The sequence below is a fragment of the Hydra viridissima genome, unplaced genomic scaffold, assembly GCF_058129835.1.
Source record: "Hydra viridissima isolate aposymbiotic clone 2 unplaced genomic scaffold, HvirCarnegie_v1 scaffold_12, whole genome shotgun sequence".
Classification (NCBI taxonomy): Eukaryota; Metazoa; Cnidaria; class Hydrozoa; order Anthoathecata; family Hydridae; genus Hydra; species Hydra viridissima.
In genome coordinates, this window is record NW_028324311.1 from 6648480 (window position 1) to 6661105 (window position 12626).

Sequence of the window (12626 nt, forward strand, 5' to 3'; positions counted from 1 at the left end):
TGAAAATTTGGGGTAAAATTGCTTGTTATTCATTAGAAAAAATAAAATTTTGCCAACGGCTAAAAAGTTCGCAAGTTAAAGGAAGAAAAGCGCGTGTTTTCTTGCAAGTTAAAGGAAGAAAAGCGCATGTTTTCTTGCAAGTTAAAGGAAGAAAAGCGCATGTTTTCTTGCACGGCAATTCTTTTCAAACGGAGTGGTCTAGTCTTAGTTGCTATTTTTCTCCATTTTGCGGGAATTCCTAATAGAATGCCACCTTCCGCATCACTTTACGTCCGCTCGGTCCACTTTCGTAGATATTTTATTTAGACCATTTATCTCCAGCAAAACTTTAATAAATTTCTATTTTCAATTTTGACAGAGGGATTTACGTTAAACCACTTTTCTTTAAATTAGCAGCAATTATCATATTTGTAACTGCTTTAAAGACAAAATCAATGTTTGCAGTGTCCGTTGCACAAGTTAAGTGCACATAGATTTCTTTAGCTTCATTGCGATTTCTGTCTAAGTATTTTTGCCTAATATAGCTACACGCCTCTTCGTATTCATTTTCTCCTGCAAAATAAAAACGAACTAAATGTTATTTTTAAAAAATTCGTACGCAGGTAAACGTGCGCTGAATGATTAAGGAAAAAGAAACAGATTAAAGCAAAAGTATATTTATGCAACTAAAGTGCAAAACACCAACGTTGTCAACGAAACTAATTTATTCAATGAAAGTGCATAACAACAACGTAATCAAATGAAATGAATTTATGCAAATAAGGTGCGAAACACCAACGTTGTCAACGAAATGAATTGATGCAATTAAAGTGCAGAACAACAAGATTGTCAAAGAAATGGGGAGAAATTCATCGAAAAAGTATTTTCCTATCTTGAAAAGTTTGAATAAACAAAAAAAAAAAAAAAAATTAAATTACAAAAAACTAACCATTCATATACAACACACGTAACATTTACAGCAGTATAAATGGAACTTTAAAAAAAAAAAAAAAAAAAAAAAAAAAAAAAAAAAAAAAAAAAAAAAAAAAATTCACCTGTGTACTCTGGAAAGCATAGCGTCAACGGGGAATGTGGAATTTTAAGTTTAAACAAGTCTTTCTTATTAAGAAAGAGAATAACCGAAGTACTTATAAAATGATCGTTATTTACAATTGAATCAAACAACTTCAAACTTTCAACCATTCGATTCTGGATTGAAATAAAAAAAGACACATTAAACCACAATGAGAGTTAACTCGGATTGTAAACCTGTCACATGTGTTTGCTAAGGGTTTACATTCTGTAAAAATATATCAATTTAATTATTGCAAATTTTGCGTAGATTCTTATAAATTTTTCAAAAACTTGTAAAAACATAAAAAATTTGTTCAAATGCAAAAATGAAACTCGCGAAACTATCCCAATTTTCTCTCGCGAATATTACTTTATCATTGAGAGCAAATTAAGGTATTTGCTAGCATAAATTAGTCTAAATTTAAAAAGCTTGCAGCGTTGTGACAATGTTGAATATTTATGTGCTTTAAAGCAAGGTCAAAAGAGAATAAGATTTTTGCTTCTTTTAACTTAATATTCTTATATTATTTTTGTACGTGATTTTTATAGAATTATCTAAAGTTGATTTCAAACATGTGCTCAGAATTTATTAACCATTTCAAGTTGTTAAGAAAATGATAACTTTTTTGTATTTTTAATGAACATAATTTTGATATTTTTTAAAACTTTGAAGTTTGAGCATTTAAAAGTTAAAAATCACAGATAATGAAAAAAAATGCTTACGAAAATAAGAATTGCCGAAATGGAAATTGAGCAAGAAACAAACATTTGCTGCGTATAAATGCAGTTGCAAGTAATATATTAGACCGACAGAATCAAACAAAATTTTCAAAGCCAAAATCATGTTTATGAATGACATTTAAGAGTTTTGTAAATCAAGTGTTAAAATTATGATTGTATATATTTTTTTGTAATATGTAGAAATATCACATTCCTTTAACTAAAACTATTCTTATAAAAAGGTAGCGCAACATTAGCATACTCAGAAGTTACAATTTAGCATGTTCTTTTATACTGTTCTTTTATTATATAACTGTTCTAAAATGTATATACATACCTTTACATAAATAAATTAAAATAATAAAAAAAAATAATAAAAAAAAATGCTTATATACAATACAGCATGTTCTTTTTTATCTGGACCCTCAACTTAATCTAAACACAATTATCTGGCCTAAAACTAAAACTAAACACAAATATCTGGGCTCTCCACTTAAACTTTAAGTGACCATGTGTTATTCAATATGTTAGACAGAAAAATGAATAATGGAAATTACCAATTACACAGACGTAAAAACTACGGAGAAAAAAAAATCAAAATAATACCCTGAAACATAAGATTATGGTTAAATTCAAACTTGATTGGTTGATTCATTTATGGTATAATTTAAACTTGATTGGTTGATTCTTTTTCAAAAATCTATTATGATTGACAAAGTTTCAATTGAATTCAAACTTGTCCCCATCAGGTCTGTCCCCATCCCCATCCCCTGAAGGGGATAGGATGGGGATTGTTAAAACCTACAATCAATTTACTTGCAAAAAATTTAGAGGATTTGAAGTCATTGACAACAAATCAGGAAGGTTAAAAATGGTTCATGATTTTTAAATTGTTAAATTATTAACTTTAATAAAAAAAATCTTTTGATAGAAAATATTTAACTTTATCATTCTAAAAGCATCTAAACTGAAAATAATTGAACAACAAAACAGCATCACTTACTGTTATATCATCCTCAGCAAGACGCAAATCATAACAACTGAGGGCAGCGCAAAATATAATTGCTGTTACATCTTGAAAACAGTGAATCCATTTTCGGCGCTCTGTTCTTTGGCCTCCTACATCAAGGAGCCTATGAATAATGCAAAAGTTAATAACTCTCATTACATTAGAAAAAACTACATAAAATTGCTTTATGTTGCAAATATATTTTGTGTCAATTTATTTAATGCAATCTTAATCCTAAATGTTTCATTTCAGTGTGATAAAATCTTTTTTTTTTTTTTTGTTGTAATAAAAAAAAAAAAAAAAGCTTTTTTAAAATATTTTTCTTCTATTATCAAAATAAATGTAAAAATACAAATAATAAAAAAAAAAGTTTTGCCTACCTAAAATTTAATTTTCTAAAAGTGAATTGAATCTCCACAATGCCAGCAGTCCTTACTCTGGTACGTAAAATATCCTGCTCTGTTGGTCTGTAATTAGGTTCTCCAAGTCTATCAATTGAATCCAAGTAGCTAAAGGTTTATAAACCGCAAACATCAAATTATATTCCATTTGATTTATTGAAAATATGGACTTTTTATATATATATATTAGCATAGTTTAATCATATAGTTAAATAATTCATTTAGTATCAACATAATTTAAATTAATGGCAACACAAAATATAGTAACAAATTGGTTTCCAAAGATTATTGAATGAAAAATTTAACCATTAAAAAAAATTAAACAAGTGATATGCTCACTTGTTAAATAATTTATAAAAAACTGGGTTATTGAATAATTTTCTAAAACAAGTTCCCTATAATACTTTAAAGTATTTATAGAAAAACAAAACAAAAATATTCATTCCAATAAAGTTCCCAATAACTAACTATTGAGTTGAATCATTGAGTTGATATTCTCTACTTCTCCTAAAACATTTTATAACACCCTCATCTGCCCACAAATTCTTCATAGCTTTAAGAAGTTCTGGTGAAAATGGTAAAGCCTCTTCATTACGTAGTGCAACTTGGAACAACAATTTTGAGTCATTCTATGGAACAAGAATATATATAAAAAATGTCAAATAGAGTTTGAAGAATAAAATTGTAAAATAAAAACTAAAAAGTCAATGAATTACCAACAACTTCACCTTTTATGAATTAAGTTTAAAAAAAAATTAATTAAAAACAAGGCCAACAATAAAATTCCTAAACAAATATTTAAAATCTAAACTTTGCTAATAAATACAAAGTACTGATGCCAACCTGCCTAGCTTCTTCTCCAAAATTAATATGCAACTTTTCCATAGCTCTAAGAATTGAGATCAGTGACATAACAGTATTACTAAAAATGATAGGTTTAAACCGAAGAAGATCTTCCTCTGAAAAACCATTATCATGAATAATTCTAAATAAAGAGAAAAAAAATTATGGTAACAATAACATTGTAAATACAAAAACAAACAAGAAATTGAACTAAAAAGCATAAAGAAAATATGAAAACACTGTTGATGTTACAACAAACAATGTGAATATGTTTATACCTCGTTTTTTGTCAGTTTATCATCATATTTGAGTCAATTAATTTAATAAAGCACCTTAAAATCCTTTAACTAATTAAAATTATTACTCATAGGTATTAAAAAAAATTTAACTGAGAGTAAACATAAGTAAACCACAAATAATGGAACAGTCCATAAAGTAAATTAATAGTATTTATCATGAACCTAAATCTACTCAAATATTTTAATACAGCTTTTTCAGCAGCACATGGATCTTTTTTCTCATTGATAACAAACAGACAACTTTTTCTGCAACTCCAAAACAAAAAAAGTTTATTTATTTAACATCTATATATATATTATTCTTGCAAAATGTTTTAACTTTAAATTTCAACATAAAAATTAGTTATCATCTTTGGTCCTCTAGAAGTCAGCCATAAAAGGAGTCATTTTTTATTTAATGCTGTTTTTATACATGATATCAATGATAGTAATATAAGAGCATTCTTAACACCAAAAACAATAAAAAATTTAGTTTTAAACAACAAATACAGATTTCAAATTTGAAATAAATGTACATGATGTAACTAGACATAGTGGATAGATAGAAGCAGAATTACGTTGTTATATTCAAGTGAACTTGTCACAAAGTTAACTAGCTGGTAAAGCTTGTTTATTTACTTAAAATATCTGCTTGAGCAACAAATTTATCATTTACCACACAGAAAAATCACAAATCTACATGAAGTTAAAAAAAGCAAGAGATTGTGAACTTCTTTACACTGATCTACAACAGCTAGAGCAGGTTCCCCAGAATGACTTGAGAATATTCCAATCTATCCTTAGGCACAAAAGTGTTCATCCAGAAGTTATAAAGGTGCTATGCAAGCTTTAAAGTTAAATCTAAAGTACATGACTCCAGAGTTCCACTTGGGCTTTGGAGCAATAAGGTGTCAGAATATCTGCAAGCTCTCAACTTCATCAATAACAGCACTAAGTATGGTATAAATTGGAGCAAGTTTTCTGCCTGCAGCCAGAGGAAAGATACATTATGAAAGTGTGTTGAAAGTAGTTGAAAATAATTGAAAGTACCAGTCTAATGGTAAGATAGTTGGACAAAAAGGTAAAAACAAAAGAAAATTTTAAAAAAATGGTGCGGCAAAAATACAACTTGAGTTTTTTTTACCAATATAATTGGTGCAAATGTTCCATTAACATTTATTTTTAAGAAAAAATGTTTTGGACTTCAATTGGTTAAAGGAACTTTTTGAACTTTTTCCATGTTTGTTTATTCTTTACCTTGTATTGTAAATTTTCTATTTTCTAAATTCTCATTAGACACTGAAATAATTAATATTACCTTTGTGTTTAAAACACCAGTGTACAACTACCAGACACACAATAATCTTAAAATCCATGCTAATATTGACAGAAACTAAAAATATTAGCATGTGTTATAAATACATTTTTGTGCTAGCTGTACAATTGTCATATGTACAGCCAGCTCTTAAAACTCGAAGTCATATGCACACTATCCTAGTGGTTTCTTAAGGAATGTTTTTAAGAACAGACTTTTCTTTGGCTTCTTCTATGAGGACATCAAAGAAAGATGTCCTCCTTTCTATCAGATCCTCCAATTTCAACTGTTCACTTTAACACACTGAGAGGTGTCTACCAATGCTGGTTGCTGTAGATTTTGTATTATCTTTTCTTTGATTGATGCTAAAATTCTGTTATCTAAAAGGGCTATGCCAAATAGATGTTTAAAAAGAAATCAAAAGTGCCCTAAAAATGCTTCAGATAGGTCTTTAAATTTGACAAAACTTCAATGTCATTGAAAGGGGCTCAGATCCAAATGGTGAATTGTTCCACTGGTTGACATAAAGAAGACTGAGAAAGAGAACCTGATCTGTGAAATTCTTTGATTTATGAGCAGTCAACTTGAACTGAGTCTTAAAATGAAAGATTTTTTAGTGAGTAAATGGCTTTTGCCACCCATCTTACATGATGTGTTGGACTGAGTTTGAATTTCTTGCTGCTAAGAAACCAGAAGAATAAACTTTATATTCCTGATAGTAACTGGTAAATGGACAAGCATTTCCTGTTACATGTTCTTCAAAATTGGATCCTGAAACAGTTCATCAGCTATTGTACATTAAGATTTTGGTCCATTGATGGCTATTGTTTCTAAAATGGCTTGAATAGTGCAATTGATGGACCTTTAGTTAGACCAAACAGAAACATAAAAACATTTAAAAGAACAACAAGAAATCCAGATCATTTCATTTCCCATAGCTTCTTCAATTCTAAAGCATGCGCTGTTATGAAGGCCTGTATAAGACATATAACTTTTCAGAAGGGCTCATCCTTCACAAATGATCCAACATATATGGTAATCTTGCTGTAGATAACTTACATATTGGCTTTTAAACTAACCAGTGCTCTGGGACAGATCTTAAACTAGATGAAGCTATTTTATAACTTATCACACGAACAGTTAAATAGTTCAATATTAGTTAAATGTCAATTTCATATTAATTTAGTAACACCTTTTAAGTTAAAAAAACAAAATGCACAATAGAATTCACAAAAAAATTAAATTTTAACGCATTAAAGTCAGAATGAAACTGCAAACACAGATGCCAGATAAGTAATATTGATAATAGTTTAACCTGTAAATGCTGCTCAATCAGCCTGGAATTTTGCAGGCCATATACCTTATACCCAATTGACAAAAACAAGTTATGTGAAGCAATAATTCTACAAACTTAAACTTTTCAGTATAGTTTTATGACAACCCTAACATAAATGTATTTCTATGTGTGTGTATATACACACATACATATATATAACTCATATCAAAAATTTATTGCTACTATGAACAAAAGATAAAAAACAATTTAAATCTACCTACTTCATTTGTTTGACGATTGTGCTTTTACCAGATTCTCCTGCACCTACAAGAAAATGTTTTGATTTCCATAACCTATTATTTTTTAAAGTTGACTATTTTTTTTAAGTAGCATTCTCAAAAACAATTGCATTCAAAGTATAAAGTATTGCTTGCTTATATGTACATAAAGTATTAATTTATGGTTGGACATAGTAGTGAACTTTTATTGTATATTTATTATAACTTTAAGTTATGCTAAATAATTTGACACACTTCAACAAGCTGAAGAACTTTTCCTTACGAACTACACTAAAAACTTGCTTGAACTTTTTTTTAACACATTTCTTATGTAACAACTTTAAAATAAAATTTTGAATACTACAGTCTTTAAAAAAACGATATTAGTTTAGCTAAAGATACTGTTAAACATAAATGTATAAGGCTTTAGAACTTTTTTATATTTAATTAGACATTACTTTCTTGTTCATACAATATCTATAATACATACATGCATTAAATATGCACAGAAAAATAATTTAGAGTACTTCAGAGAAATCTTCTAAGAACTGATGTTTAAAAAAAAAAAAAACAGTTTACCTTACTTAAAAGACTCTTTATAAACTTTTAATTTTCATAAAACTTTTGTTAAAAACTAACATTAGAAAAATTAGACTGAAATCTATTTCCCTCTGATTTCTTTCTTCACTCATAATCTTTTCACTCTTCTAAGCTCTATTAATTGTTGATCTTCATTCTTCTCCTTTCTCTGGAAGCAAGGAAATAAAAGCCAGGTAATGTACTGTTATTACGCACTAGCTAATAAATATGGGAGATTAAATTTCATTTCAAATGGACCCCACACTCTTGTTTTCCTAACTCTTTTTATTCTTTTACTTCTTTCATTAAAACAAACAAATTATTTAATCTTTAAATCATTAAAAGATAACATGAGATTCAAAAAAATTCATTAAAAGATAACATGAGATTCAAAAAAATAAATAAATAGAATAAACACAGTGCATGCATTTAAAATTAAATTAAACAAAGTTAACTGATTTTTAATTAATTCAGACAAAACAATCCTTTAGAAAATAATGATTTTTAAGTATATCCATAATCTTTAAAGAAATATTTTCTGACTGAACGGAGGAAGCTGTATTAGGCTTATTTCATTTACATTCAAAAAAGGAAATAAAATCAAGCTAGTCTAAAATTTAGAATCTGATTGGCTTAAATGTGTAACTATCTTTAATATCTGCACCTCCAGAAACTTTAATCTCATAATCAAAAATTAGATACTAAACAACCTTGCTGAAATTTAAAACAGTTTTTTATTTTGCTTAAAGGTTCCCTTTTAAAATCCATTTACCAAATTTTATGCTAAAAAAATTATTTGGCATTTTTAAAAACAATTGGTCTTATTCTCATATAACTAAGACTCAAATAAAAATAAATTATACATATGTGAGAATAATACGTAAACCACTTTTAAATGTCCTGAACTGCCATGTAATCCTATACCATTGGAAAAATGAAAAAAAAAAAAAAAGAAAAAATAAAATATATCACATTTTGACAGTGGCAACAGTTACTGTACAATGTTTAAAAATTCACCTCAAACTTTAAGGTCATTTTATTTTATTGACTAAATGATTTGCAGGAAAGAAATAAGTAACTTAATAATAAATGTATAAAAAAAATTCTAAATTGCTTTTTTTAGGTCTAAATTCTCTTACTCTCTACATATATATACAGGATGTCCCAAAAAGATGTATAAATACTTTAAATATTTGAAAATCAGGTGCTTATTATTATTGAAAACAAAACTTGTCAACTGCATCATGAAATGTTGTAAATGGAAAAGTTTCATTCCAAGAATAGTGTGTGGTCAAAGTGAAAATGATCAAGATAGAAGAATACAGTTTTGTGAGTGGTACTTAAAACAATATAACAATTAAATAGTTTTTTGTTTTTACAAATTTGACAACATTTTTGTAACTACTCTAACACAATCTTCAAAAAATATTTGATTACTTGGACAACAAATTCATTTTCTTGGTAATGATGGTAATTATAACCAGTTACCAACTAATGAACAAGTTCTGCATTGGCTGACTTATAATTTAAAATCAAACAAATTGATTTAGTCATTAAGATGTTCAAATACTATCAACAAATTTTTCCTAAATTTGGCATGCAGCTAACATGGTAATGATTCAGAAACTAAATAAATTTAAAAAGACTGTATGAGAAAGTTGGAAAAAACAAAACAAGGTGAACAGATAAACAAACTGAACTTGAAAACACAATTCTGGATATTAGGAAAAAACTGTTTGATGTGTCACATGGTTACATGATGTGTCATAAAGTTTTAGTTAAATTCCAGCAAACTATCAATTTCTTCAAGATCAACAAAATGCTACAAAAATGATAATGGTGGGAGACATTTAATTAAATATAAAAGAAGACAAAAATAAAAACACAAAGATTCAGAGGCAGGCGAGAACAAACAAAAACACAGAGATTCAGAGGCAGGTGAGAACAAAATAAAGAAAAGATATGGAGATAGTATATGATGATAAAGAGAAGATATGATATATAAGAGATGAGGTGATAGTCTATGGCTTCTTCTTCACTAAAAACTTGGGATGAAGACAATGATGAATCAACAGAAGACTCAAATAATGAATCGAATGAAGTTCTTCATATTAACAATTACCATCAACAATGTCTTCTAGACTTTAAACAGCAACTGAGTTGAAACATGTTGGCTTCATTGAAAATTATATAAGTATTTTGAGAAACAGTGATTAATTGATAACCCATTATTTAGATTGTTCAAAAGTAACACCTATAGAAGCAATCACATGATTGCCCCAGCCTCTAAGTGCAGTTAGGATTAACATAAATAACCTCTTTTAACCAGTTTCTTATATGGAGTTGTAAAAGCAATAAGTCATTTAAATAACAATATCAAAGATATTTTACCTAGAATCTCTGGTATCAAATTGTAATAAATTGTTAAAGGGGCTGTGTTTGATTTGTTTTTCACTTTGCATAGACATCAAATTGCCATTTCCAGTAGACTTAAAGATCAATTGTCATTTATTAATCAAAAAACTACACAGTGATTACCAAAAAAAAAACCTCTCAATAATTATTTGCAGTTGATAAAGCTTTTCCCCATCAAACTTGAGGCTTTAAAACCAGAACTAATTCTTGTACATATTACTTTTCCAGGTGCATATCAAAGTGTTGATGTTGGATGGTTAAAGGCAACTTTTTTTTTTTCTCAAAAACTAGGGTCCTTTGAAAAAGTTGATTGCAAAATAAGAATTGCCATTAACAGTGGAAATAACCATTGAGAAAAATGAAAGGATACCTCTGGTACCTAAGTAAAGATCACATTGGTATGGCACTTTTTCCTGCAAAAATAGTTTCATGTTGTTAATGATTGCACTAAATATGCAGTGAAATTGGCATCTAATTTTAATGTCTGTTACTCAAGATGAAAAGCAGTGGGAACTTATATTTCAAGTAATAGATCATCATAGAAAATTTGGTAAAAAAAACCTATACTGAAAAAGTTTAGGTTTTAAAGATAAATGCACATTTTAATTACTAAGAATGAAAATCATTTTTATTATTTTCAAGATTTAAAAAGAAAAACACTTGTTAAAAAAAAAAAAAAAAAAAAAGAAAAAACCCAAACCATTTTTAAAAACTCCATTTTGTTTTATAACAAGAATTTTGATGATAATAAGATCATTGAAATTTGGCATCATAGGTGCACTGCCTAAGCTCTCCATTTTGATTTAGATTTTTTAAAAACAGTGTCTTTACTAATAGCTTATAATACACAGCAAAAGCAATTTAAGAAATATATAAATGGAAACTTTTTGGTATGGTAAACATTTCAATAGTAGGATTCATATCATTTAATGCAACAGCAACACTGGATGATTAAATAATATTTGCACACAACTAGATAAGTATAGGAAGAAAGCTATGAGATAGTTTGCATCAAGAAACAATATATGTAAACTTTACATCAATGCACTTAACAACATTTTAAAATATATATACTTAAAATTTTATATTTACCTAACATTTTATATATAGGCTTAAAAAAATCCTTCAAATTTAAATAAACCAATCCTTTAAAATCTCTTTAATGAATTTTAGAAATTTCTACTTGTAGTATATGATTGTCCAGAAAGAGGAATTAATCTTGCATAGTTTCCTGGAATTTTCAAATTTTTGCATGCAATAGTCAAAAAACAAAAATAACAAAATAAATATAGTTTAAAGATCACATTACTTTTGGTTACCAAAATTATATTATATAAAGAAATTTTATACTTTGATATCAATAATATATATTATTGTATATTTACAAATATTTACAACTTAATCTAAATTATGCTTTTTTTCTTAACTTATAAATCTGAAGCTTCCTTGTGGGTCTTATTAGCACCTAAATTCTTGATAAAGAATGCTATTTTTAGATATGGTATTTGACTTTTTTTTTCCTGATCCCTAACAATATACTAGCACCTAAATTCACAATAAAAGTTTGCAAGGTAGTAAGTTACCAAGGTTCAAATTTGATTTTCATTTTCTTTGTTAGTCCCTAGTGTGTATTAGTCCCCAGTGTGTATGTGTGTGTGTGTGTGTGTGTGTGTGTGTGTGTGTGTGTGTGTGTGTGTGTGTGTGTGTGTGTGTGTGTGTGTGTGTGTGTGTGTGTGTGTGCACACGAGTGTGTATGTCTGTGTATATGAATATATTTAGCTTTTTGTATATACCACTCACTGATATAATTTCAACATTTCAGTGAAAATTTACTCATCAAATTTGTTACAAAAAACAATTAATAACTACATAGGAAACAAGCTAAGCTAAAAATTGTGTGTATTTGTATGCATGGGTGAGGTTTTTGTGTTTGTTTTTTCTTTAATATGTATACCTAGCAAAAGCAACTTGACTTCTTTGAATGATTTATCTCCATCATGCTTAAGACTCTTCTCTATAGCTCTGCTTCGAGAAAGAGCTTCTCTTTCTTCTACACTGTAGCTACAACCCATTCGCATATGCCAATCATTTATATAGAAATCTTATGAAATTGATAATTTTTTTATTTTCCAGCTGGGAACGCAAGTTTCATATACACAAGTTTTCCATTATGATACTCAAATAATACAACAAGATAAATTACAAATTATATAACTCTTTTTCTCTACGGTTTTTAAACAAATTTGTTTTTTTAAGTATTAGATGTTGGCAGCCCTTTTCAGTTTATCAAATCGCTGGACGCGCCACCCTTTCACGGATATAACAACATGGGCACGTAGTAAAAAAAGTTGATGGCCACTGATTTGAAATTTTATCTTTTACGAGGCTACAAAAAGATTTTTTAGTTTTTGTTTTCTAATTTATCGTTGAATTAAAAAATTAACAATTACACTATTTTA

The 12626-nt window shown here is 27.9% G+C and overlaps 1 protein-coding gene across 1 annotated transcript; it reads right to left on the reverse strand.

Moving 5' to 3' along the window:
• Nucleotides 1-70: 70 nt before the first annotated feature.
• On the reverse strand, nucleotides 71-12504 carry LOC145193705 (guanine nucleotide-binding protein G(o) subunit alpha-like). The gene is made up of 8 exons (XM_090069054.1): nucleotides 12122-12504; nucleotides 7177-7219; nucleotides 4027-4168; nucleotides 3652-3812; nucleotides 3163-3291; nucleotides 2777-2906; nucleotides 1035-1188; nucleotides 71-552 (listed from the first exon to the last, which is right to left on the reverse strand). The coding sequence occupies exons 1-8, from the start codon at nucleotides 12243-12245 to the stop codon at nucleotides 365-367; spliced, it is 1071 nt and encodes a 356-aa protein (XP_089925180.1). The 5' UTR covers nucleotides 12246-12504; the 3' UTR covers nucleotides 71-364.
• Between the last annotated feature and the right edge of the window lie 122 nt (nucleotides 12505-12626).